This window comes from Salvelinus alpinus, chromosome 3 (assembly GCF_045679555.1).
Source record: "Salvelinus alpinus chromosome 3, SLU_Salpinus.1, whole genome shotgun sequence".
In the NCBI taxonomy this organism is placed as follows: domain Eukaryota; kingdom Metazoa; phylum Chordata; class Actinopteri; order Salmoniformes; family Salmonidae; genus Salvelinus; species Salvelinus alpinus.
This window is the reverse complement of record NC_092088.1, coordinates 70,335,410-70,361,702: the sequence shown is the minus strand read 5'-3', so window position 1 is coordinate 70,361,702 and position 26,293 is coordinate 70,335,410. Positions and strand designations below refer to the sequence as shown.

Sequence of the window (26,293 nt, the reverse complement as noted above, 5' to 3'; positions counted from 1 at the left end):
GATAATAAACAGAGAGTAGCAGCAGCGTAAAAATGGGGGTGGGAGGGGGAAATGCAAATAATCCATAGCCATTTGATTAGCTGTTCAGGAGTCTTATGGTTTATAGGTAGAAGCTGTTAAGAATCCTTTTTGACCTAGACTTGGTGCTCCAGTACCGCTTGCCGTGCGGTAGCAGAGAGAACAGTCTATAACTAGGGTGGCTGGAGTCATAGTCTGAGCTTGTTAAATATATCAAGAATCTATATCAAGACCAGTTTCATAGGCTTAATAGCCTTGAATGCAGGGAACTTGCCTACGAGTTGGCACATCAAAACATCATCCCTGTCCCAGACAGGTAGTCAAGAAATGGAAGGGTAAATGATTTGAAGAGAGCGATCTGAATGTAGGCATAACTTTAAGAGATACAATATACCACACCCACATTCCATGAATTAAACTTTGACCTACCAGCACCATCACCCACTTACCCCAAGTCTGCTCAACTTACCCTGTCCCTATGCGCAACTTACCCCACACCCAGTGTAAATTGTTCCAAGGGACCACTTTCTATGGACAAGCTATGTTTTCAAAACTGCTATGTTAACAGTGCATTCGGAAGCATTCATACCCCTTGACTTTTTCAATTTTTTTTATTCTAAAATGGATGAAATAGAAATATCCCTCATCAATCTACACACAATACCCCATAATGACAAAGTAAAACAGGTTTTTAGAAATGTTTGCAAATGTATTAAAAGTAAAAAACAGAAATCCCTTATTTACATAAGTATTCAGACCCTTTGCTATGAGACTCGAAATTGAGCTCAGGTGCATCATGTTGCCATTGCTCATCCTTGAGATGTTTCTACAACTTGATTAGAGTCCACCTGTGGTACATTCAATTAATTGGACATGATTTGGAAAGGTACACACCTGTCTATATAAGGTCCCACAGTTGACAGTGCATGTCAGAGCTAAAACCAAGCCATGAGGTCGAAGGAATTGTCCGTAGAGCTCTGAGACATTGTGTCGAGGCACAGATTTGGGGAAGGGTACCAAAAAATGTCTGCAGCATTGAAGGTTCCGAGGAATACAGTAGCCTCCATCCTTCTTAAATGGAAGAAGTTTGGAACCACCAAGACTCTTCCTAGTGCTGGCTGCCCGGCCAAACGGATTAATTGAGGGAAAAGGGCCTTGGTCAAGGAGGTGACAGAGCTCCAGAGTTCTTCTGTGGAGATGGGAGAACCTTCCAGAAGGGCAACCATCTCTGCAGCACTCCACCAATCAGGCCTTTATGGTAAAGTGGGCAGACGGAAGCCACTCCTCAGTAAAAGGCACATGACAGCCCTCTTGGAGTTTGCCAAAAGGCACCTAAAGTCTCTGATCACGAGAAACAAGATTCTCTGGTCTGATAAAATCAAGATTGAACACTTTGGGATGAATGCCAAATGTCACGTCTGGAGGAAACCTGGCACCATCCCTACGGTGAAGCACGGTGGTAGCAGCATCATGCTGTGGATATGTTTTTCAGCGGCAGGGACTGGGAGACTAGTCAGGATCGAAGGAAAGATGAACAGAGCAAAGTACGGAGAGGTCCTTGATGAAAACCTGCTCCAAAGCGCTCAGGACCTCAGACTGGGGCGAAGGTTCATCTTCCAACAGGACAAGCACACAACCAAGACAACGCAGGAATGGCTTCGGGTTAAGTCTCTGAATGTCCTTGAGTGGTCCAGCTAGAGCCCGGACTTGAACCTGACCAAACATCTCTGGAGAGACCTGAAAATAGCTGTACAGTGATGCTCTCCATCCAACCTCACAGAGCTTGAGAAGATCTGCAGAGAAGAATAGGAGAAACTCCCCAAATACAGGTGTGTCAAGCTTGTAGTGTCATACCCAAGAGGACAAGGCTGTAATCGCTGCCAAAGATGCTTCAACAAAGTACTGAGTAAAAGGTCTGAATACTTATGTAAATGTAATATTTCCAGGGTTTTTTAAATTATACATTGGCAATAAAATAAAATAAATGTTTTTGCTTTGTTTTTATGGGGTATGGGGTAGATTGATGAAGAAAAAAACACTTTAATATTTTAGAATAAGGCTGTAAAGTTACAAAATGTGGAAAAAGTCAAGATCTCTGAAAACTTTCTGAATGTACTGTACATGAATTCTGATTAGTTCCAGGGATTCACAACATCTGGAAATACAGTATACAGTTGAAGTCGGAAGTTTACATACACTTAGGTTGGAGTCATTAAAACTCGTTTTTCAACCACTCCACAAATTTCTTGTTAACAAACTATAGTTTTGGCAAGTCGGTTAGGACATCTACTTTGTGCATGACACAAGTCATTTTTCCAACAATTGTTTACAGACAGATTATTTCACTTATAATTCACTGTATCACAATTCCAGTGGGTCAGAAGTTTACATACACTAAGTTGACAGTGCCTTTAAACAGCTTGGAAAATTCCAGAAAATTATGTTGTGGCTTTAGAAGCTTCTGATAGGCTAATTGACATCATTTGAGTCAATTGGAGGTGTACCTGTGGATGTATTTCAAGGCCTACCTTCAAACTCAGTGCCTCTTTGCTTGACGTCATGGGAAAATCAAAAGAAATCAGCCAAGACCTCAGAAAGATAAATGTAGACCTCCACAATTCAGGTTCATCCTTGGGAGCAATTTCCAAATGCCTGAAGGTACCACGTTTATCTGTACAAACAATAGAATGCAAGTATAAACACCATGGGACCACACAGCCGTCATACCGCTCAGGAAGGAGACGCGTTCTGTGATGAACGTACTTTGGTGCGAAAAGTGCAAATCAATCCCAGAACAACCTTGTGAAGGACCTTGTGAAGATGCTAACATAACCTGTTAGGCCGCTCAGCAAGGAAAAAGCCACTGCTCCAAAACCGCCATAAAAAAGCCAGACTACGGTTTGCAACTGCACATGGGGACAAAGATCGTACTTTTTGGAGAAATGTCCTCTGGTCTGATGAAGCAAAAATAGAACTGTTTGGCCATAATGACCATCGTTATGTTTGGAGGAAAAAGGGGGAGGCTTGCAAGCCGAAGAACACCATCCCAACCGTGAAGCACGGGGGTGGCAGCATCATGTTGTGGGGGTGCTTTGCTGCAGAAAGGACTGTTGCACTTCACAAAATAGATGGCATCATGAGGAAAGAAAATTATATGGATATATTGAAGCAACATATCAAGACATCAGTCAGGAAGTTTAAGCTTGGTCGCAAATGGGTCTTCCAAATGGACAATGACCCCAATCATACTTCCAAAATTGTGGCAAAATGGCTTAAGGATAACAAAGTCAAGGTTTTGGAGTGGCCATCACAAAGCCCTGACCTCAATCCTATAGAACATTTGTGGGCAGAACTACAAACCTGACTCAGTTACACCAGGTCTGTCAGGAGGAATGGGCCAAAATTCACCCAACTTATTGTGGGAAGCTTGTGGAAGGCTACCAGAAACATTTGACCCAAGTTAAACAATTTAAAGGCAATGCTACCAAATACTAATTGAGTTTATGTAAACTTATGACCCACTGAGAATGTGATGAAAGAAATAAAATCAAAAGATAAATCATTCTCTCTACTATTATTCTGATATTTCACATTCTTAAAATAAAGTGGTGATCCTAACTGACCTAAGACAGGGAATTTTTACAAGGATTATATGTCAAGAATTGTGAAAAACTGAATTTAAATGTATTTGGCTAAGGTGTATGTAAACTTCCGACTTCAACTGTATGTAGATATCTTTGTTAGAAAGGATACTACATTTCTCTTGATGTAGTGATGCTACATGTAAAATGGGGTCTGTTTAAATAGATTAAATTGAACAGTTTTGTATGCGTAACAAAAAACATGAAATTTTTGCTCCATCCTGGTGGTGCAGTGGATTCATTCTGGGGAACAGAGCATCATAGGTTTAAATCTCACTGATGCTGTATCACAATAATATAGAAATAAATGTTTGCATGATTAATGCCTAAGCAAATGAATTTTAATTTCCATGTGTCCTGCTGTATCTGGTGAAATATATATATTTTTTAAATCTGTGCTTGTCGTTCAAAAAGTTACCCCAAAATAAGCTAGCAGTGTTTTCCACATTCTTTTTGAAACTTTTTCAAGAAGTTATTCAAAAACCTCTAAATAACCTTCACATTTTGTTCTTAGAGTGTTAAGAAAACATTCAATAATAACTATCAAACGTTCACATTTAGATATTGTTCTTAGAATGTTATTTAATTACCTTCAAATAACCTATAATTTCCATTCTCAGAGCGTTAATAAAATCTCCCAGGAAAAATTTCAGGGAAACACAGTAAAACAAAAAAGTACTATTCCAAGAACAGGTTGAAATGTTCACTTCTGTTCTCAGAAAAAAAGGATTTTGACAATGTCAAAATCATTTATTGTTTCATGATGCTTTTATCAAAACCAAAGTAAATTATTTTAAAGATATCTCTATACATCAGCTGGCTGCAGTATGAGGTCCTAGACCTAGCATGAAAGTACATCCTTGTTGCAGAAAAAAGAGTTTGCCTTGGGGTAAGTTGGGCCACTGGTTGAGCCAATGGCAAGTTGAGCAAATTGTTTTCTTCCCAAGTGCAATGCAAGGCATTATCGCTGGGATATGAGGTAACAACAGGGCCTGGCCTATGTTTAATGTGTTTAAAAAAGTACAACGTTTTTGTTAGGTGTTACTGTAAGTCTGTGTTAAAATATGATTAAAATGAATAAAGCACAAAAAAGCGATTGTGATTGTGTTATGGAAATAAAGATAGACATGGTTTTAAAAAGGTAGTATAATATTTAATTCAGTACAGAAATTTGTAGGCGGGTTAACTTAGCCTGTCCAGCAGCTCAACTTACCCCATACATAAGTTGTGCCAAGAGACCACTTTTTTTGGACAAGCTATATTTTAAAAACTGTAATGTTTACATGAATGCTGATACATTTCCAGGGATACACAACATCTGGAAATATATGTATTTATCTTTGTCAGAAAGATATGTCCCTTGACGGAGTGATGCTGAATGGCTCAACTTACACCACTCTCCCCTATGATGGTTGTTAAAAGCTGAATTTTGATAATATTACCATTGTATAAACACGCTCGTCATTCCCGTTCAACAACTTTAAATATCTTTGGCACAGTAGGCATCAAGTCACTTGCTAACATAGGCCGTAGATGCTTTCAATTGCCTAATTTATAAGCTTAGGCATATTTTTGAACAACATGATTTTGCGCTCAGAAGGGATAACTTGAAATAACATGATGTAGGTTAATTAAATAATCTAAATAAAATGATTTATTAGCCTAGTTGTTATAAGTATTTAGGCATATCATGTGAATTTGGCCTAATGTGAAATCATTGTCAAAAGCGCAAAATATTTTATCACATATAGGTCTATAATTTATTGGTTGATAATGTAGAAATATCAAAACATTCTTTCAACAACTCCAAACCAATTGCCTGTCAATGAACCACTGACTCACTGCCGTTTTCTATTATCAAGACACCTGCTGGTAACTGCTTAGGACAGGCCTTGAGGTCTCCATAATATCTGTCGACTAGGTGTGACTCTTATGACTGAAGAGGCTTCGTGCATAGCTTTTATTTTTTGCACATAAGAGTAGGAGTAAAATGTCTCTATTCTCAGCACTTATGACCAATTTTTTTACTCTGAGATGCTTTGTGGATACGGGCCCTGGCCTCTATTAAATCTCAAAGATTCAATCAATACTTGCCTTTGAATTGAACTTCCCTGCATTTCGGAATTTTGAAATTGACCAACCGCTTGAAAATATGAAGGACAAGCCTATTCCTCTTCTAGGATACCCTAGTTTTTCTTATCAGAAAATATGGGGAATGAATGAATAATTAAAGGCTTGATAGACACCTTTGTATAATCATCTGATAATGTTATCGTCAATTATCAAGTCATGATCAACTCCAGCATTAAAATAATTACACACAGACGAGAGCAGTACTACACCTCTGTGTACAATCTGTAACATGAGGTCCACCCATGTTGCTTCTTTTTCTCTGTGATCTGACACACAAGGAAGTAAAAGGGGAGGGCTCCCACATGAAAAAAATACATCAGTTTACTATAGAATACTACCCTACTTACTATAGAATTCACATAGTTGAGGTGTGGCTTGGGAGACTTCAGAGGGATCCAGGAAGAAACTAACTCGGGTTAGCCAGAGGCAGATGCAGAACGGAACAGAAGCGGCTGAGGAAGTACGTCTCAGAGAGAGTAAGAGAGCTGAGGAAACTACTGTAGAGAGAGACATGGCAGACACAGAAAACGAGTCAAAATCCAAACCAGACCAGAAACTCTGCTGCACTGTGTGTTCCAGTGCTCTCAATAAGGATAAGCCCGCTACCTGTGGCCACTCAGTCTGTGCCTCTTGCTTGGGGAAGAAAGGTAAAGGCTGTCCTCAGTGTCTACAGAGCTCTGGCAAGCCTGAAACTGCACCTGTGGAACAGAATGGAACGTTGAATGGAATGGTGGCCGAGTCTCCACCGGTGATCAAAACCAAAGAAAAATATGAAAAGGACATAGAAGCCCAGGATTCAAAGACCGCAGAGGAAACAATGATACAGGAAAACCTGAAGGAAGCAGAGGACCCTAAAAAAACAGAGGAAGAGAAAAGGAAAGAGAAAGAGAGTGACCCTCCACAGCCTGCAGAGGAAGTGAACGACGATGGGGTGAACAAGAAATCAAAGGAAGAGAAATCAAAAGAAGGGAACGCAAAGGAAGAAGAGAAGGCAAACGAAGAAGAGGTCAAGGAAGAGGTGAAAGTAGAGCTGTTGGGACTCGATGATGTTGTGTGTGACTCATGTATGGAGACGAGCCCGTGCATGGCCCTAAAGTCGTGCCACACCTGCCTTGTGTCCTACTGCGAGGCCCACCTCAGGCCCCACCTGGAGAACCCCAAGTTCCAGAACCACCGTCTGGTGGAGCCGCTGAGGGACATCGAGAGACGGACCTGTGAAATTCACAAATGGCCCCTGGAGCTGTTCTGCTGTTCTGATGCTGTGTGTGTCTGTCAGGACTGTGTGACAGAAGACCACAGGGGACATAACACTGTTCCTGTGTTAGAGGCGCGCAGAACCATAGAGGTATTGCACTTTCTCTTCTGCATGCATACTTTCACCCTCTCTCTTATTCTCAGTTTAGAGTGGAATAAAAAATCACTTCTCTCTAAACAGGATGTTTTGTTCACAAACTCATCCAAAGCCTTACAACAGGTGTGGAAGTCTAAAACATCCAGGAACATTTCACCAGCATGAGCACGTGTAGTAATACATTGGCTATTGTCCTGGTAGCCTGCACTGAGCTTGTATTAGTATCCTTAATGATAATATGGCAAACTTCATAATTTGTCCATGGTATATAAAGAAGATGTCCTTCATCAGTCCACATTATCTTACCCAAGTCTTATGCCATAATGAATTTGGCTTGCATCAAAGGCAGCTGCTCTTATTTAAAGTAATAATGAACTTGTATCAACTAGAGCCTTCACACATTTGACAAAAGCTAGGCTATATATAGTAGTGTCTGACTGGTTGTAGGTCTTAACAGTGGGGGTTATGTTAGCATTTCTGTCAGCCAGGTCAGGGAGAAGGATGGAGTCCAACTATGTCATTTTGGTCTCAGTCTATAGTCACTGTAAGGACACACTGCCTTTTTAATAAAGTTGACTTTTCATATTGACTGCAATGAAGACAGGATTACTTTTAATTCAATTACAGGGATATTCCCCTATAAAGGTTGTCCTATATCACTGTGTGATTATTGTCTAAGTTTCACAGTACAGTAGTACATTCTGGAAACTCTGGACTAACATATACAGTTTAGGACTCAAACAAAAACAACACGCAACAACACAAGCTAACACAAGGAGACAGCAAATCAAGAAAACAGAATGGAAAATCTGACCGAAATAATATATTGACTGACATTCTTCGTGCATTCTGTCACAGAGAGAGCTTCAACCCCTGCTGGTACAACACAGCAAATTATCCAGTGTTAAATCAACACTGAGAGTGTTAAATGTAACACTGTTCCAATGTCTATACGGGTCTACACTTTTCAGTGTTAAATTAACACATTGCTTAGTGTAAAGCCTTAATTGTATATTTCCCAGGTTGTCTTGCCTTTCGAGTGGATTGTAAAGTTACCACCCATGGCTGTATTGATTAATGACAGAGACATGGTTGTTGCATTCATACATTTTTGTGTCCTATAGCCTTCACCAAGTGAGATCCAAAGCAAATATATATTATCATTAAAATGTATATATTTAAGTCAATAGGATACATATTTCATATTGCCTTATTTTGAGGGCCTAGTTTTACCCTAATACTGCGGCCTGAAACTCCTGGTTTACATGCCACATCAGACAATTTCACCACAAAGGCTGGATTCAAATAGGAATTTGCAAGCTAGCATAATGTGACTTGCAGGCCTGATGTGGCCTGTAAACCATGTGTTTCGGGCCATTATATTACACTCTCAGACAAAAAGGTTTAGATTTGTTCCTAAAGGGGTACAAACACTTCAAATCAAATCAAAGTTTATTTGTCACTTGCGCCGAATACAACAGGTGTAGACCCTACAGTGAAATGCTTACTTACAGGCTCTAACCAATAGTGCAAAAAAGGTATTAGGTGAACAATAGGTAGGTAAAGAAATAAAACAACAGTAAAAAGACAGACTATATACAGTAGCGAGGCTTTAAAAGTAGCGAAGCTACATACAGACACCGGTTAGTCAGGCTGATTGAGGTAGTATGCACATGTAGATATGATTAAAGTGACTATGCATATATGATGAACAGCGGGTGGTGGGTGGCGGGACACAATGCAGATAGCCCGGTTAGCCAATGTGCGGGAGCACTGGTTGGTCGTCACTGTAGTGGTAATCTGTAAGGTCATCCTTTGTACCTTTAGTTTTAAGTGCATAATTGTACCCCAGTTTATACCTCAGGCCACATCAGGCATGGAAGTAGGGTTGCAAAATTCCAGTATTTTCTGCTTCCTTTTCCAGCAAACTTCCAACCAGAATTTCTGGAAAACCTGGGAATTTTGCAACCCTACCTGCAAGTGGGTGCGTTACTCAAAAATTCAACTCAAAACACTAACTCTATCCGTTTGAGTAAAAATACAAAATCACTTTAATTAACTGTACTCAGATAATGCATAGTAGGTGCAATGGATTTCCTCAAAAGTTCTGAGTAATGACAGCACGTTGGGCTTTACAGTGTAGCTCACACCTGTTATTTGCACAGTGAGTTGTTGCAAAACTTGGAATAATGCCATTCCTTAAGTAAACATAGGAATGTATGAAAATCTAAAAAGTCAATATTTGACAATAGTCACGCAACAACTCAATTACTAGCTGAATCCTTGGTAATTTACATGCAATGTAGCTGCAATAAGCTCATATTCTGAACTAAACTCAAAGTATGACTGAGGAGGGAAAGCTCCTCTTCGTCAACAGCTCATTCCTCATGTTCTTCTTGTGTCATCCTGAGCAAATACCTCTTTTGAGGAATTACATAACTCAATGGAATAAGGGTGGGATTGAACAGGAGGCAGAGTCTTCTGTCTGTGCTGACCCATAACATTCTACAACAGTTTGTGCCATTTATATAGATGTATCTGATTAACTTTGTTGAGTTACTGTTTAATGCTGGCTCAGGGAACATCAAAACAAGATATTTCGGTAACATTTGAGACATGATTTTGGACTCAGTTTCCCTTCAAGGGTTCTAACTGTTGTCTCGCAACATAACAAGACACAACAGATGAATAGCTGTAAGTAATGTTTTGTGACGTGAGATATGCGTCTCTGTGCCAAATTATGAGACAATGTAGGACAATAGAATTCCTTTCAGGAGAAGGTGTCGACATTCTGGACTGAACGATGGTCCTGTCTTTGACATAATTCTAATCCACACATCATCTACAAATGGTTTAAACCCAAAGAGGTCGAGTGGCTTTGCTGTTCCTGTCTTTAGAACAAGATATGGGTCTTTTCAGAGCAATGAGAGCATGTTCAGACCTGAACAGGAATCTACTGAGGGGAAGGGAGAGGGAAAGACACAAGTGCAGATGTTGAGTAACCTGGTCCCAGATCTGTTTGTGCTGTTTTGCTAACTCCATCCTTGACAAGGACCATAGGTAGTTGGCAAGACAGCACAATCAGATCTGGCACCATGCTAGAATGTGGAAATGCAACATTGAAAGTCACACACTGGGCTGCCTGGGAGCTTTTCAAAGTGTTGCCTTTCAATAGGGTGCTCATAATGATCATACATCTCATCCACAGCCAAGGTTGGGGAGTAACGGATTAACGGATTACAAAAAAACGAACTGTAAAAATGTGGGTTTCGACAAGGGTTCTTCTAAGATCCTCAAAGTTCTTTGAAGAACCTTAGGGTTTTTGACACTGTAAATGGCCCACAAAAGGTTCTTCCAAGAACCCCATAGGAGTTGGGGGTTCATCGAGGAACCTCCTTAGTTGGTGGGGGTTCTTGCCGGAACGTAACTGCCCAACTGAAACATTTCGATTTGAAAGGACAGCAGATGCAGGCATATAACTGAGGCACTTAAGTTAACTCAGCCACTTTAAATCTTCTCAATTTAAGGTAAGGTTTGTCCCTTGTATGATCTAAATTGATAATGTTTATGATGATACCATTTATATTTTCATATTTGTGCCAATCTTTCTAAAACAGAAAATGGACACAATTCAATGGATATCAATCAACAAAGAGGTTAGAATATGTAGGCTATAAGAATATGTTGAAGACTAGCTGTATTGCGTGCAGATGAACTGCACACTTTTGTGCCTGTGTCTGCAGGTATACTTATGAGGAGACATACAAAGGTATGTCAATTGTTATTGGTATGTTATGCAGATCACATTTACCATCCTCCTCCCTTACCTCTTCAATTTATATCCATAGGCCTCTACATTATGGACATGGTATGTGTATGAAAACCATTATCAAAATAGTTTTTTAAATTCACATTCACCACAAAAACAACAATGTGCAAGTTTTGTTAATCGTCTGTATAATTACTATTTTTTGGATTCACAGTCTTCACCCTCCCTACACCTCTGATGAATATAACAGGAAACCTGTTTCATCACCATGCACTGCAAAATCATTTTGGCTATGGATATGGAGAACATCAACACATTAACATCAACACGCCAGAGGATATAACCATTTGACTTGGGGCTCTGCTGGGAGTTTACCTCATATTTAGATTTTTTTATTCTGCTTTGCCACTAAAATCACAATAAACATTGAGAACTAAAATATTGGGTAAGGGAGGAGGATAACATACCAATACCAATTGACATACCTTTGTATGCCTCCTTGTCTGTATACCTGCAGACACAGACACAAAAGTGAGCAGTTCAGTCATCTGCACCCAATACAGCTAGCCTTCAACACTCTAAAAATGTACACTCTAAAAAGTGTACTTTACCAGCAAAAATATTGCACTCAAATTAGATACTTTTGAAAAATAGACGATTACTTCTAGGATTACTTTCACTGTTTTCTGAATCAAATGTATTTACACGGCCATTTAAGGCCAGGTTGTTCTTCAAGATGTTCAAACGTTCATAGACGACCAGCAGGGACAAATAATAATCACAGTGGTTGTACAGGGTGCAACATGTCAGTACCTCAGGAATAAATGTCAGTTGGCTTTTCATGGCCGAGCATTCAGAGGTCGAGACAGCAGGTGCGGAACAGAGAGAGAGAGTCGAAAACAGCATGTCCGGGACAAGCTAGATCTCTTCCATCACATGAGGGGGCGCAAAACTGGACAGGAAAATCACGTCTGTAACTCAACCCACTCAAGTGACACAACCCTCCTAGGGACGACATGGAAGAGCACTAGTAAGCCAGTGACTCAGCCCCCGTAATAGGGTCAGAGGCAGAAAATCCCAGTGGAGAAAGGAAAGCCGGCCAGGCAGAGACAGCAAGGGCAGTTCGTCACTCCAATTCCTTGCCGTTCACCTTTGCACCCCTGGGCCAGACTACACTCAATCAAGAGATTAGTCTTCAGTAATGACTTAAAGGTTGAAACCGAGTCTACATCTCTCACATGGATAGGCAGATCATTCCACAAAAATGGAGCTCTATAGGAGAAAGCCCTGCCTCCAGCTGTTTGCTTTGAAATTCTAGGGACAATAAGGAGGCCTGCATCTTGTGACCGTAGCGTACGTGTAGGTATGTACGGCAGGACTAAGTCAGAGGAGCAAGCCCATGTAATGCTTTGTAGGTTAGCAGTAAAACCTTGAAATCAGCCCTAGCCTTAACCGGAGAGAGGCTAGCACTGGAGTAATATGATAACATTTTGGGGTTCTAGTCAGGATTCTAGCAGCCGTGTTTAGTACTAACGGAAGTTTATTTAGTGCTTTATCTGTGTAGCCGGAGAGTAGAGCATTGCAGTAGTCTAATCTAGAAGTGACAAAGCATGGGTTAGCTTTTCTGCATAATTTTTTGAAAAAAAAGTTTCTGATTTATGCATTTATTAAGAAGATGGAAAAAAACTGTCCTTGAAATATTTGTGGTATGTTCATCAAAAGAGAGATCAGGGTCCAGAGTAACACCGAGGTCCTTCACAGTTTTATTTATGACGACTGTACAACCATCAAGATTAATTGTCAGATCCAATTGCAGATATCTTTGTTTCTTGGGGACCTAGAACTATCATATCTGTTTTGTCCAAGTTTAAAAGTAAAACATTTGCCGCCATCCACTTCCTCATGTCTGAAACACAGGCTTCCAGGGTAGGCAATTTTGGGGCTTCACCATGTTTCATTGAAATGTACAACTGTGTGTCGTCCACATAGCAGTGAAAGTTGACATTGTCTTTCTGAATGACATCACCAAGAGGCAGAAAATATAGTGAAAACAATAGTTGTCCAAAAACGGAACCTTGAGAAACGCCGAAACGTACAATTGATTTGTCAGAGGACAAACCATCCACAGAGACTAACTTATATCTTTTCAACAGATACGATCTAAATCAGGCAAGAACTTGTCCGTGTAGACCAGCGTTTCTTAAAGTATGGGTCGCAACGTAAATGTATAATTATTTAATTAATGCTCAATTTGGTCGCTGCGGGAGTGGGAGAGATAGAGGGTGATGCGCGTGTGCTTCGTGGTTTACCAGATCTTTTTTCTGCACGCTGCAGTGCTGTTGTTCAGCAGCAGACGATGCGCCACTGACTTGTCATTCTCACTCGCCATCACCCACCGCGGTCATGAAATGGACTCATGCTAGCCACAAGTTCTGACTGAGCTCAATCGTCATGAAACGCAAATACAGTGATGACTTTCTGTCTCTTTCATACACACTTTGAGAAATAACGAGGAGCACCCACAATGTGTTTTGTGTGGGGAAGTACTTAGTACTGAGTCTCTCAAAATTAACAAATGAATAAAACGGCATGTCCTGACCAAACATCCACAACATAACGTTAAAGCCAGGGAGTTATTTCAGAACAGGGCAGAATGCTTCAGGAAACAGTGCTTCGAAAGTGGAAAAGTAAGTGAACTAACAAAGCATTGTTGTCACTTTATAACAGGTGATGATGAGCAGAAATAAGGGAGTACTATCTCTCGTAGTAGATGTGAGATTCTCTTTCAAACAATCCCCTGGCCTTGTAAAGTTACACAGCTAATAGCTAACGTTAGCCGAAGCAAGCTAGCTAGCTATTGATGCAACCCTAGGAAACAGTACAGATGAAGGTGAAAAATTATCAGGCCTACTGTACATTTTACTGTATAAATTATTGTTGAAAACAAGTCTAGGTTGGAACTGTTGCTGTTAAAATACAAGTAATAATTCTTATTCTGAACTGGAATAAACTGATTGAAGCAAGATGCTTTTTGAGGCAAACACTCACAGTTCTGGGTTGCTCATCTACTGCAGGAAGTGGTCTCCTGCCTGACTGAGAAAGCAGTAAATGTTCTGATCCAGTTTGGCACCACATACTGTATGCGAGTCAGGGTTATCAAGTACAGAAACAGTGTCAATGCTGAACATGACCTCATTATTGCATTGTCAAAAACTGAGCCCAGAATAGACCTGCTTGTTGAAAACTTCAACCAGCCATACACCTCTCATTAGGACTGTGTGTATGTGTGTGTTTTCTGGTCTACATCTGTGTGATGTGATCAATCAGTTTATTCCAGTTCAGAATAAAAAATATGTGTTGTATTTTAACAGCAACAGTTCCAACCTAGACTTTCTATCAACAATAATTTCTACAGTAATATGTAGAGTAGGCCTGATAATTTATCTGTACTGTTACTTAGGATTGTAGGATCAAAAAGCCTGTGTGTGTGTGTTCTGTTATACATCTGTGTGATGTGATCAATCTGTTTATTCCAGTTCAGAATGAAATAATTTCTTGTATTTTAACAGCAACAGTACCAACCTAGACAGGCATGTAAGAGTGTTTTTAATAAAACAATTATTTATGGGCATTTCATTGTTATTTGTTTTTGTCTATATTGCATTTAGGCATAAGGGCAATGACATGTACTGATATTTACGTATAGTTGCATATTTTCCTAAGCTTGGGTCCCAGGAAAACACAGAATTTCTCATTTGGGTCCCAGGCTGAAAAAGCTTAAGAACCCATGGTGTAGACCAATTAGGGTTTCTAATCTCTCCAAAAGAATGTGGTGATCGATGGTGTCAAAGCAGCACTAGGGTCTAAGAGCACGAGGACAGATGCAAAGCCTTGGTCTGATGCCATTACAATGTAATTTCCCACCTTCACGAGTGCAGTCTCAGTGCTATGATGTGGTCTAAAACCAGACTGAAGCATTTCGTATACATTATTTGCCTTCAGGAAGACAGGGAGTTGGTGCGCAACAGCTTTTTTTTTAAATTGAGAGGAATGGGAGAGGTACACATCCGGTGGATAGAGAGACATTTATTATGTTCAGTGATGCAAGTTTACGTTTGTTCCACCGTAGCAAGTATGACCACAAGTCAGAGACCACTATGATGACACACCAAATTTACATTTACATTTAAGTCATTTAGCAGACGCTCTTATCCAGAGCGACTTACAAATTGGTGCATTCACCTTATGATATCCAGTGGAACAACCACTTTACAATAGTGCATCTAACTCTTTTAAGGGGGGGGGGGGGGGGGGGGTTAAAAGGATTACTTTATCCTATCCTAGGTATTCCTTAAAGAGGTGGGGTTTCAGGTGTCTCCGGAAGGTGGTGATTGACTCCGCTGACCTGGCGTCGTGAGGGAGTTTGTTCCACCATTGGGGTGCCAGAGCAGCGAACAGTTTTGACTGTTTTGACTAGGCTGAGCGGGAACAGCCTAGGGACAGCCTATGGAAATGCGTTTGATGGATGGCGGAAAAAGTAATACAAATAATAAAAGAAGAGCAGGAATAGGCTTTTGTAGGCTACAGTCCAAGCTATGTCTTCTAATAATGTGACTGCTGTTGGCATCCCACAATTATCCAAAAGCTTGGAGGTAAGGACGACAGCAGTGGTGTAGCCTGCAGGCGATACGGATATAACTTATTATTGATATCGACATAACGCACTGATGTGAATCACATTGCTGCTCTCTCATGTAGCTATTTGCGATTTACGTAGTGTGGTTGTTGTGGATGTATGTTCACAAACGTATATGTGTATTTTAATCCAATAATGGTTAAATTGAAGAAGCTTAAGCTGCCTATCAATCATTGTTTTTGCGACCAGTGAAAATATGTGCTCTTGCAACAGCTGCATAGTGTGGATGACAGCCTATGGAAATAAACGTTTGATGGAGTTCCCTTCTAAACTCCTCCGTGGTGTTGTGCTTCATACTCTCAAAAACAAGTTTAATATAAGAAGATCACGAGTGGGGCTTTTATTGCTCAATATAATTTGTGAAAAAGGTTGAGCTGCATATCAATCATTGTTTATGTGGCCAGTGAAAAATGTGCTCTTGCAACAGCTGCATAGTGCGGATCCCAGCCTATGGAATAAAAGTTTGAGGGAGTTCCCATCTAAACTCCTCCGTGGTATTGTGCTTCATACTGTAAAAAAAATAGTTTCATTTAAGAAAACAATTTTGGCTAATCAATATTTCCAAGTCGTATTCTTGAAGATCAAGGGTTTTTTATTGTAAATATATAGCCCAATCATATTATTATATAGTAGAAAGCAATTGGTTAGAAGAAGCATACATAACTAACCCATAAAGTAAAATGCAACATCCATTAATGGCCAATTATGTAAACTCTAACATTGATTTGTCCTGCAATAGATGTCTCTCAATTGGTATTATGTATTTTTGTGTTCTTTTAATGCCTCTTAAGGGGAAAGTAATCTAAAAGTAACTGAAAGTAATCACATTACGTAACTGAGTTTGGGTAATCCAAAAGTTATGTTACTGATTACAATTTTGGACAGGTAACTAGCAACTGTGACGGATTACATCTACAAAGTAACCCACCCAACCCTGCCTACAGCACAGCAGCACAGGTTTCTAGAAGGATGAGAAGTGAGTCTCATGAAAATGTGCATTGACACAAATACACTCACCTGAAATGTGCATTTAGCCCATAAGTGGTCTGATAATGGCCTAATAATTGCCTCTGTAAGTTGTCTAGAAATCTCACAATACTTCTCATGGCTTATAGCAATTGTAGATACATGTTTGTAAATGTCTGGAAGCTTCATTTCTTTAAAAAATAACAGAAATCAGATCATAATCTGATAGTAGAGAAACAGAGAGGAAAACACATTGTTCATGTGACGCAGCAGCATAGTAAATGTTTCGATAAATTGGTCAAATATTATCAATTGAACTGAATTATTAAGATTGGTGAAAGAGAGCGACCTGTTCTATGTGTTTTCCTGATCTGTGACCCACTGACACCATCCCGGTTATAAGACAGCCTCACAGAAGTTACACACCCAGGCACGGTGGAGGTGCAGTAACTGAAGGATGGTCTGGAGCAGGCCCTGGTGGTAGACCCAAGGTTAAGGCTGGGTCAGAACTCAGTGGTGGTACGTCCGGAAAGTCAAGCGGCGGTCTGACCAGGACTGGAGCTGGGTCAGGTGGTGCATGCTGGGCAGGGGTATCCTGGACATCCAGATGGGACCCAGAGCTGTGGCTGGGTCTGGTGGGGCTTTGCTGTCAGTAGCTGGTGACAGTGGTGTGGCCGGTCATCGTAGGTTGCAGCAGGCAGGTCAGGTGCTGCTGGATGGCCCCTAGATCAGGGACAGGCTGTTTCTGGTTGCGGCAGCGGCTGGAGTGCAATATCTCTCGTCGGCTGCAGTATTGGCTGGAGCACCAAGAACGAAAGGACTGGCTGTAGTCCCGGGGGCCGATGATCCAGCCTAGGCGACTGGACTGTCTGTAGTCCTGGGGGTCGCTGGACTGGCCTTGGTGCTGCCAACAGGGGCTATGGCAGAGGAGCTGGTACTGGTGCTGGCTGAGCTTGCTCCTGTACGGGTAACCACTGGACTACAAGCTGGCAGGAGAACTGCAGGGTCACCTCTAGAGCTGGGAGGGGTGGAAGAGCATGCTGCTCTGCAATGCAGAACCTGGGTGGCTGCAAGTCTCTCTGCGGGCTTCACCAGCTCCCCCAACATTGAGGCCGCCCACTTGTGTCTCAGGGACGGGGAAAAGTCCAACAATTCAGGGTGGTAGTGTAGCAGGAACTCCTGCAAGAGTACGGCAGGCGGAAAATGCATCATGGCTTCCCGCCTCCACGGTTTGGAGAAGAAGCACCCTAAACTCCTGCAACAGCCGATCGACGTCTGAGTCCTGCAATCTGGAGTGGGGCCATATAAAGGAGAGGGGCCATATAGTCCTGTCGTCAGGTGTGGGGCTCCCACAGGCGCCAGGTTGGGGGCATAATCCAAATGGTGGTAGTCCACTGCATACCCCAGAGCCTTACTCCATTGGACCGCAGATGGGCTGTGTGGCAAGTATCCTGTGTGGTCTCTGTGGGCCGCCATAGTTTAGTGGTGTCAGAAAAGTCACAAATCCAGCTCGAACGACCATGAAAGAGAGAGACCCGGCTTGACGTGTTTTGTTGGTCAGGGAATCTTTATTCACACATGAAAGGATGCATGGGGATGTAGAATGGTGGTGGTTCTGTAATGGACAGAAACATAGGTAATGAATAGACTGTACACAATACAATAACTACTAGCACAAATAGAGCAACAAGGCTATTACATTTTTTTCATTAAACTTTTTATAATTTTGTAAAAACTGCCTCCAATGCAGTCTTTTTAATTTCATTTTAAAATCATCACTTTATGTCTAATAAATCACTATATAAAAAAATAAAATAAAATATTTCCCTGAGCCGTCTTGAGCCACTGAAATGCTCAGTCCGACTGTGTGGGTGTGGAGATACAAATGTTTATATATTTACATACAGCCCTGATTGCCTGTTAGAATCATCTAGACTCCAGCCCCTTATCCCTTAAAAAAACAACAACAAAGGCACATAGTATTCAACCTGTCAGTTGTGTCTGGACCCTGAAAGCAACAAACTTCCACAGGTGGGTAGGTTACTTTTGTTTTGTCATCAAAACAGAAGGCATACATCACACATCTTAATTTGGTATATCATTATTGTACTGTTTTCAATAGGTCACTAGAAGATGCAGTAGGTCACCAGAAGATGCAAGACCAGAACAGCCTGTTTGCTTGTTGGATGATCCTGGCCTATACCCTGTCTGCAGTTTATTCATTGCAGAATTCCAAGATTATCTACAGGGCAGACTATAGGCCTCTGCGTCTCAGAGGTCAAACACAGTAAGTAATATTAAGCTGTGTTAGGCCTCCGAGTCTGAGGCCCATGGTATAATCTTCAGTATCATCACAAAGTATATTTCATCATTTTTTACATTTATTTTTCTTCTAATGAGTAAACACTCTTGAATGAAACATTTTGGAATGTTTTCTGATGTTGAATGTAAATAAAGAAAACAGATTAAATTAAAAGCTGTTTCTCTTGTCACTTATTTACATAACATAATAAACAGATCGTATAATGGCGAGTGGCAGGTGCAACTTGAAAGGATTGTGAAGTGCTGATAAGAGTCACATAACAATTGGACATATTTGCAGTGTGATAACACTGCTGTGGCTATGTGTGCAGTCACTGAATTTTCCTCTCTTTGTCTTCCTCTCCCTTTTCCTGCCAGAGGGAACTACGAGATAAACAAACAGAGATGGTGAAGACAGTGGCGGCAGCAGAGAATGCCATCAACCAACTCCAACTCAACACGGTTTCCTTTGAGGTACAGTATGCTGCAGTGTCCTTGTTACCTGTTTAAAGGATGATGTCATGGGCTAAGACTATGACGACCCCTGACAATCCTGCTGATAGATGTATCTGTTGACTGTTGTCTTGTCAACAAAGTGCTATGTAGCATTGCTTCATCAACGTGTTTGCAGATTCCAGGTAACCCACACAGTCAGTGACACAAAAACAGAGGCATGTCACAATTTCTCACAGGCTGTCTTCACAGGCAGTAAACACTACTGAAACATCTGATCTATAAGTCCCCCGTTATAGGATCTACCCACCCCAACAAGTTTACCCATGTGTAGTAAATGGAATCTACTGGTTTGTGTGGCCCACATCAAGGCCAGCAAGCTAGGTACACTGGACCCACTCCAATTTGCGTACCACTCCAACAGATTCACGGACGATGCCATTTCCATTGCTATTCACACGACCATAACACATCTGGACAAGAGGAATACATATGTGAGAATGCTGTTCATTGACTACAGTTCAGAATTCAACACTGTTCCCTCCAACCTCGACACCAAGCGCAGAGCTCTGAGTCTGGACACCACCCTCTGCAACCGGTTCCTGGACTTCCTGACGGGCAGACCACAGGCAGTAAGGATTAGAAAGAACACCTCCTCCACACTGACTCTTAACACAGGGGCCCCCTCAGTCCTCTGCTGTACTCTCTGTTCACCCACGACTGCATGGCTTTGCACGACACCAACTCCATCATCAAGTTTTCTGACGACACCATGGTTGTAGGCCCGATAACCAACAATGACGAGTCAGACTACTGTATAGGGAGGAGGTAAGTGAACTGGCATTGTGGTGTCATGACATCAACCCCCCCCTCAACATCAGCAAAACAAAGGAGTTGATTGTTGACTTCAGGAAGCAGGGGAGGGATCCACATCAATGGGACTGCAGTAGAGAGAGTCACAGTTCCTCTGTGTCCACATCACTGAGGACTTGTCATGGACCAACACCACCACTCTTGTCAAGAGGGTGAAACAGCGTCTCTACTTCCTAAGGTGGCATAAGAAATTCGGTAAGCCGCCCTGTGTCCTCTCCAAATAGTACCGCTGCACCATCGAGAGCGTCCTGATCGGTTGCATCACGGCCTGGTATGGGAATTGCTCTGTCCATGACCGCAAGGTCCTCCAGTGGGGGGTGAAGATTGCCCAGTACATCACTGGGACTGTGCTCCCACCCATCCAGGACATCTACTCAAAACAGTCCCTGAGGACTGTTCTCTCCCTTACTGTCGGGCAGACGGTATCGGAGCATCAGGTCTGATACCAACATGCTCAGAGACTGTTTCTATCCACAAGCCATCAGACTCCTGAACACTTGAACTGCACTGACCACCTTCTCTGATTCTCCACACCTTAGCAGACATGCAAACCACTTATGTACACAACCACACACACACACACACACACACACACACACACACACACACACACACACACACACACACACACACACACACACACACACACACACACACACACACACACACACACACACACACACACACACACACACACACACACACACACACACACACACACACACACACACACATACATACATACATTCATTCTACACACGCATCACAACTGCTGCTACCAGACTCTCATTATACTGCTCAGTTTATACACAGCTCGTCATTCCCCCCTTACCCAATACAAGTGTGAATATTGGACTATAAATTGTGCCTTTCTGTATTATAGTTATGCTAAAATATGTATTCTATTCTACTGAGCCATTGACTTTATGTTCGTATTCTTATCTTTTATTATTTTGCATTGTTGTTGCATTGGTCAGAAGGAACCTGCAAGTAAGCCTTTCATTGGACGATGTATACCATACGTATCTAGTACATATGACTAATAGAACTTGAAACTCAAGTCATGCAGTGAAGCATTCCTTGTCCTCAGGGATTGATTGTGTAAGCAGACAGTACATAAGTACCTGAAGCATAGAAAAAGAATGACAAGAAAGGACAAAGCCAATTGAATCCATAGCCGTGGGAAGTAGTTTGGGGGTGGGGGTGCTGCTAGAATTTTTGTTTTGCCCGCGGACCAGTATAGATGTCTATACTGGTCCGCTAATACAGGACTACTAAAGGCCCAGTGCACCACTTTTATGAAACATTTGAACTAATTGTATTTGAATGTTTACCAGCATTTGGAACTTGAGTCTGATAATTATCTTTAAGAAACAGTTAATCTGATATACTTGTGGAATATAAAAATACTTGCTTGATATATGTTTTCCAGTTTCTTGAAATACTTTGCAAATGCAACTGGATCTGGCTCTCATGAGGACTGCCACAGGAAAGGAAAACCCAGAATTACCTCTGCTGCAGAGGATACGTTCATTAGAGTTAACTGCACCTCATATTGCAGCCCAAATAAATGCTTCACAGAGTTCAAGTAACAGACACATCTCAACATCATCTGTTCAGAGAAGACTGCGTCAATCAGGCCTTCATGGTCGAATTGCTGCAAAGAAAACCACTACTAAAGGACAGCAATAAGAAGAAGAGACTTGCTTTGACCAAGACACACGAGCAATGGACATTAGACCGGTTCCCACCGTGAAGCATGAAGGAGGAGGTGTGATGGTGTGGGGGTGCTTTGCCGGTGACACTGTTGATACGTCATCCCATCTGGTTTGCGCTTAGTGGGACTATCATTTATTTTTTAACATGACAATGACCCAACACACCTCCAGACTGTGTAAGGGCAATTTGACCAAGAAGGAGAGTGATGGAGTGCAGCATTAGATGACCTGGCCTCCACAATCACCCGACCTCAACCCAACTCAGATGGTTTGGGATGAGTTGGACCGCAGAGTGAAGGAAAACCAGCCAACAAGTGCTCAGCATATGTGGGAACTCCTTCAAGACTGTTGGGAAAGCATTCCAGGTGAAGCTGGTTGAGAGAATGTGAAGATTATGTAAAGCTGTCATCAAGGCAAAGGGTGGCTACTTTGAAGAATCTAAAGTCTAAAATATATTTTGATTTGTTTAACACTTTTTTGGTTACTACTTGATTCCATATGTGTTATTTCATAGTTTTGATGTCTTCACTAATATTCTACAACATAGAAATTAATAAAAATAAAGAAAAACCCTTGAATTAGTAGGTGTGTCCAAACTTTTGATTGGTACTGTATATATATATATATATATATATATATATATATATATATATTATTTTTTCCCCCCCCCGATTTTTCAGGGGGTGCTGCAGCACCCTCAGTACCCCTACTTCCCGTGGCTATGATTGAATCTATTATCTCTATCTATCTAACACTAATCAGCCATCACCTTATCCCCTATGTCCATATACCTGATAATACATACGCAATTGTGAAACTGACCCAAAAACACCTTTGGCATCTCCCCATCTAGAATTCAGTGACGGAGGTCCGTGAGGTGATTGACAGCCAGTTTATGGAGCTGCAGGCTGCGGTGGAGCGGGCCAAGAGAGAGGTAACCCTATATATTGATTAAGTGATATGCCTATATGTTGTATGCAATGTGCATATATGTAGGCTGATCTATTCTTTTTACCTGCTTTTTAAAAATATATAGTATGACATCATATTTTATGTATGTTTTTTCATATGAACCAAGATTTTCAAATAAACCTAAACCTGAACCTAAACTTAAAGGTGACAGAGATCCTGGAGGGAGAGGAGAAGCAGGCTCTCAGACAGACCGAGGGGATCAAGGTACACCTGGAGCAGAAGTGCACTGAGCTGAAGAAGACACAAGAGCATTTGAAAAAGCTCTCGAAGAACAAGAACGACGTGGACTTCCTACAAGTAAGGTGGTTCTCACACGGCCTGGTGATTTATGATGGTTTATGATGGAGACTGACATGGAGGTGGTGCCAAGGGGGTCGGTAGTGTTATTCACTCATTCATGGTTCTCATGGTGGTTAGCTTTGAAGTAGTGGCTGCACATACAATTACTTGCAGGGGCCAAGAGCTCTTTGGGGGTTAATCATGAACACTGAGAAGGTTGTGGTGATGGAGTACTGTGACTCAGCAGTGTTATTCATTAACCTTAACTCAAGCCACAGCGCTGCTATCATACGTATTCACTTTAATCATGAAACATGACTCAGGTGTACTTCCTACAGGTAAGGTGGTTTTCTCTGGTCTGGTGGATTCTGAGATTGTTGTGTTGACAATGCCAAATGACTCAGTAGTCATTCACAAACTAGAACTGTCGTATGTGCTGCGTAAGCGCTGCTATCTTACGTATTAGCTTTATCATGAAGCATGACTAAGGTAGAACTAACCTGAAGTTGTACCCAAGCCATGCTTCATCATTCTTTATTCAAGGCTGTCATTAACGTTAAGTAAATAAGTAAGCTTTGGACAACCCAGAATGGCCCATAGGGGCAGGCGCCTATCTCCTGTTTCTGTAGTGCAAGGCAGCTTGATGTACAAGTACATCCCATGGACAGGGCGACATTAATGACAGTTCATCATTAATTGCCAACGAGGTACAAAATAGTGAACGAAGCTGTGTTGTGTGTTTTACAGGAGTACTCTAAGTGGAAGAAGGACAGCCCTGACATTACCCTACCTGGGGTCTACATCGGCCTCATGGACCGGCTCAACTCCTTCAGCAGAGTGATTGTTACCTCCACACAGGAGCTGTGTGAGAAGCTGCTGTCCAATTACATAGAGACACTCAAAGAGACCTGCAAAAATGGTGAGTGCAGTCACCGTTTGGCGAGCAAAGGAAAAAACTGCCATAGCGGCTGGCGGCAAGCCTCAGCAAGTCCCGATCTATGCTTGTTTGCTGGGAAGGGTCAGCATCACAGGAGGCTGCTGAGGGGAGAACGGCTCATAATAATGTCCAGAACTGAGCGAATGGAATGGCATCAAAAACCTGGAACCATGTGTTTGATGTATTTGCTACTATTCCACTGATTCTGTGCCAGTCATTACTACGAGCACGTTCTCCCTAATTAAGGTGCCACAAACCTCCTGTGGTCAACACACCACGGCATCACCTTGGTCATACAGAAAGGAGTAAGTAAACAGGAAGTGACAGTGTTGCAAGAGGAAGAATAACACTTCAGCTTTGTGCTCCAGATAGCCAGGGAGATCATATATGTTCATACTTCTCTGCAGACCTGAGGAATCCTTCAGACAGTGTGTCATACAGTAGGTGTAGTGCTCTGGTAACAACAGGTAGACTGAAGTCTCAGAAAGATAAAAACAGTTGAGAGTCACCACATTTGAGACATCATAAGGACAAAACATTTTGCCTGAAGGAGATTTGTATTACAGTGACTATGTAGCAATGTGTTCTTTCATGCACAATGTCATATTTGTCCTTGCAGAAAAAATTGCTACATTCAAATGGAAAATTCATGCCTGAGAGTTAAAAAGTGAAGTTGGCCATGTGATTATTTACACTTTATTTTTCTCTCTCTCTACTCTTCAGACAAGATGGGGATAAAAACCACAGTCCATGAAATAATCGCAGGCAAACAGAACATGACTGTGCCAGACCCAAAGACGCGGGATGACTTCCTAAAGTGTAAGTCTCTTCTATTACATTCAGGTCCTTACAGAAGCAAAACAATGCTTCAAATCACTTGAACGCTCATGTATTATTGCAGTATTGTTGTTTTGGATGTGTAAAGTTAGCCTTGCCTAAGTTGTTGATCCTGTTTTGCTATTCTCTCTCATTACTGTTATGTTGTTGTTATTCTCTCTCATGCTGTGCAGATGCCGCGCTTGTGAGTTTTGACGCAGACACGGCCCATAAGTTCCTGCGTCTGACTGAGGAGAACAGGAAGGTGACCAACACCACACCCTGGCAACACCCGTACCCCGATGTCCCTGAGCGCTTTGAGAACTGGCGCCAGGTACTGGCCACAGAGAGCTTCTATGTCGGTCGACACTACTTCGAGGTGGACGTGAGCGGTGAGGGCACGCATGTCGGACTCACCTACAAGAGCATCGATCGCAAGGGCCCAAAGAACAACAGCTGCATTACCGGCAATGACTTCTCATGGTGTCTACAATGGAATGGCCGCAGCTTCTCTGCCTGGCACAGTGATGTGGAGACGCCTCTGAAAGTGGAGAAGTTCACACGTATTGGGGTCTATGTGGAATTCAGCTGTGGCCTACTGGCCTTCTATGGGGTGGATGATGCTGTCGGCATGACCCTCATTCACAAATACAAGGCTGACTTTCTGGAGCCCCTCTACCCAGCCTTCTGGCTGTCGAAGAAGGAGAACGTGATAGAGCTTGTTGGACCTGGGGAGTCGCTGACACTGAAAAGCCCCTCTCCTCCTAACTCACCCCCAAACACCGATGTTGCACCCCCCAGCCGTTTCACAGTATCTTCTGTTGTTGATCAATGATCAATTTGTCAGTGGTAAATTTCCCCTGTCAATCCTAAAAAGTTTCAGAATGCAAGAAGAAATGGAAAAGGAAACGCATCAGCCGGCCCCATACTTGTACTTATACTTATGTAAATATTTCTGTTTTTATTTTTAATACATTTGCAAATATTTCCAAAACCTGTTTTTCGTTTTGTCATTATGGGGTATTGTGTGTAGATTGTTGAGGGGAATTTTCTATTTAATCCATTTCAGAATAAGGCTGTAATGTTACAAAATGTGGAAAAAGTTAAGGGGTCTGAATACCTTCCGAATGCACTGTATATCCCAATAAGGTGACAAGAAACCTCACTAGATTTATAAATTATTTTCTAAATACAAGTAGAATATTTGTTATATATAGAGTACCAGTCAAAAGTTTGGTTTTTCTTTATTTTTACTATTTTCTACATTGCAGAAAAGTGTTAAACAAATCGAAATATATTTTAGATTTTAGATTCAGCCATCCTTTGCCTTGATGACAGCTTTGCACACTCTTGGCATTCTCTCAACCAGC

General features: G+C 41.7%; 1 protein-coding gene across 2 annotated transcripts; it reads left to right on the top strand.

Moving 5' to 3' along the window:
• Positions 1-6,146: 6,146 nt before the first annotated feature.
• Positions 6,147-25,913, top strand: LOC139571231 (tripartite motif-containing protein 16-like protein). Of its 2 annotated transcripts, none has more exons than XM_071393893.1 (7): positions 6,147-7,137; positions 19,254-19,349; positions 22,773-22,853; positions 23,036-23,188; positions 23,918-24,089; positions 24,831-24,926; positions 25,118-25,913. In XM_071393893.1, exons 1-7 carry the CDS (start codon positions 6,223-6,225, stop codon positions 25,756-25,758), a joined length of 2,154 nt encoding a protein of 717 aa, XP_071249994.1. In that variant the 5' UTR covers positions 6,147-6,222; the 3' UTR covers positions 25,759-25,913. The 2 variants fall into 2 exon arrangements, with proteins under 2 accessions (XP_071249994.1, XP_071249995.1); XM_071393894.1 differs by lacking the exon at positions 6,147-7,137 and adding an exon at positions 10,314-10,670.
• The last annotated feature ends 380 nt before the right edge of the window (positions 25,914-26,293 follow it).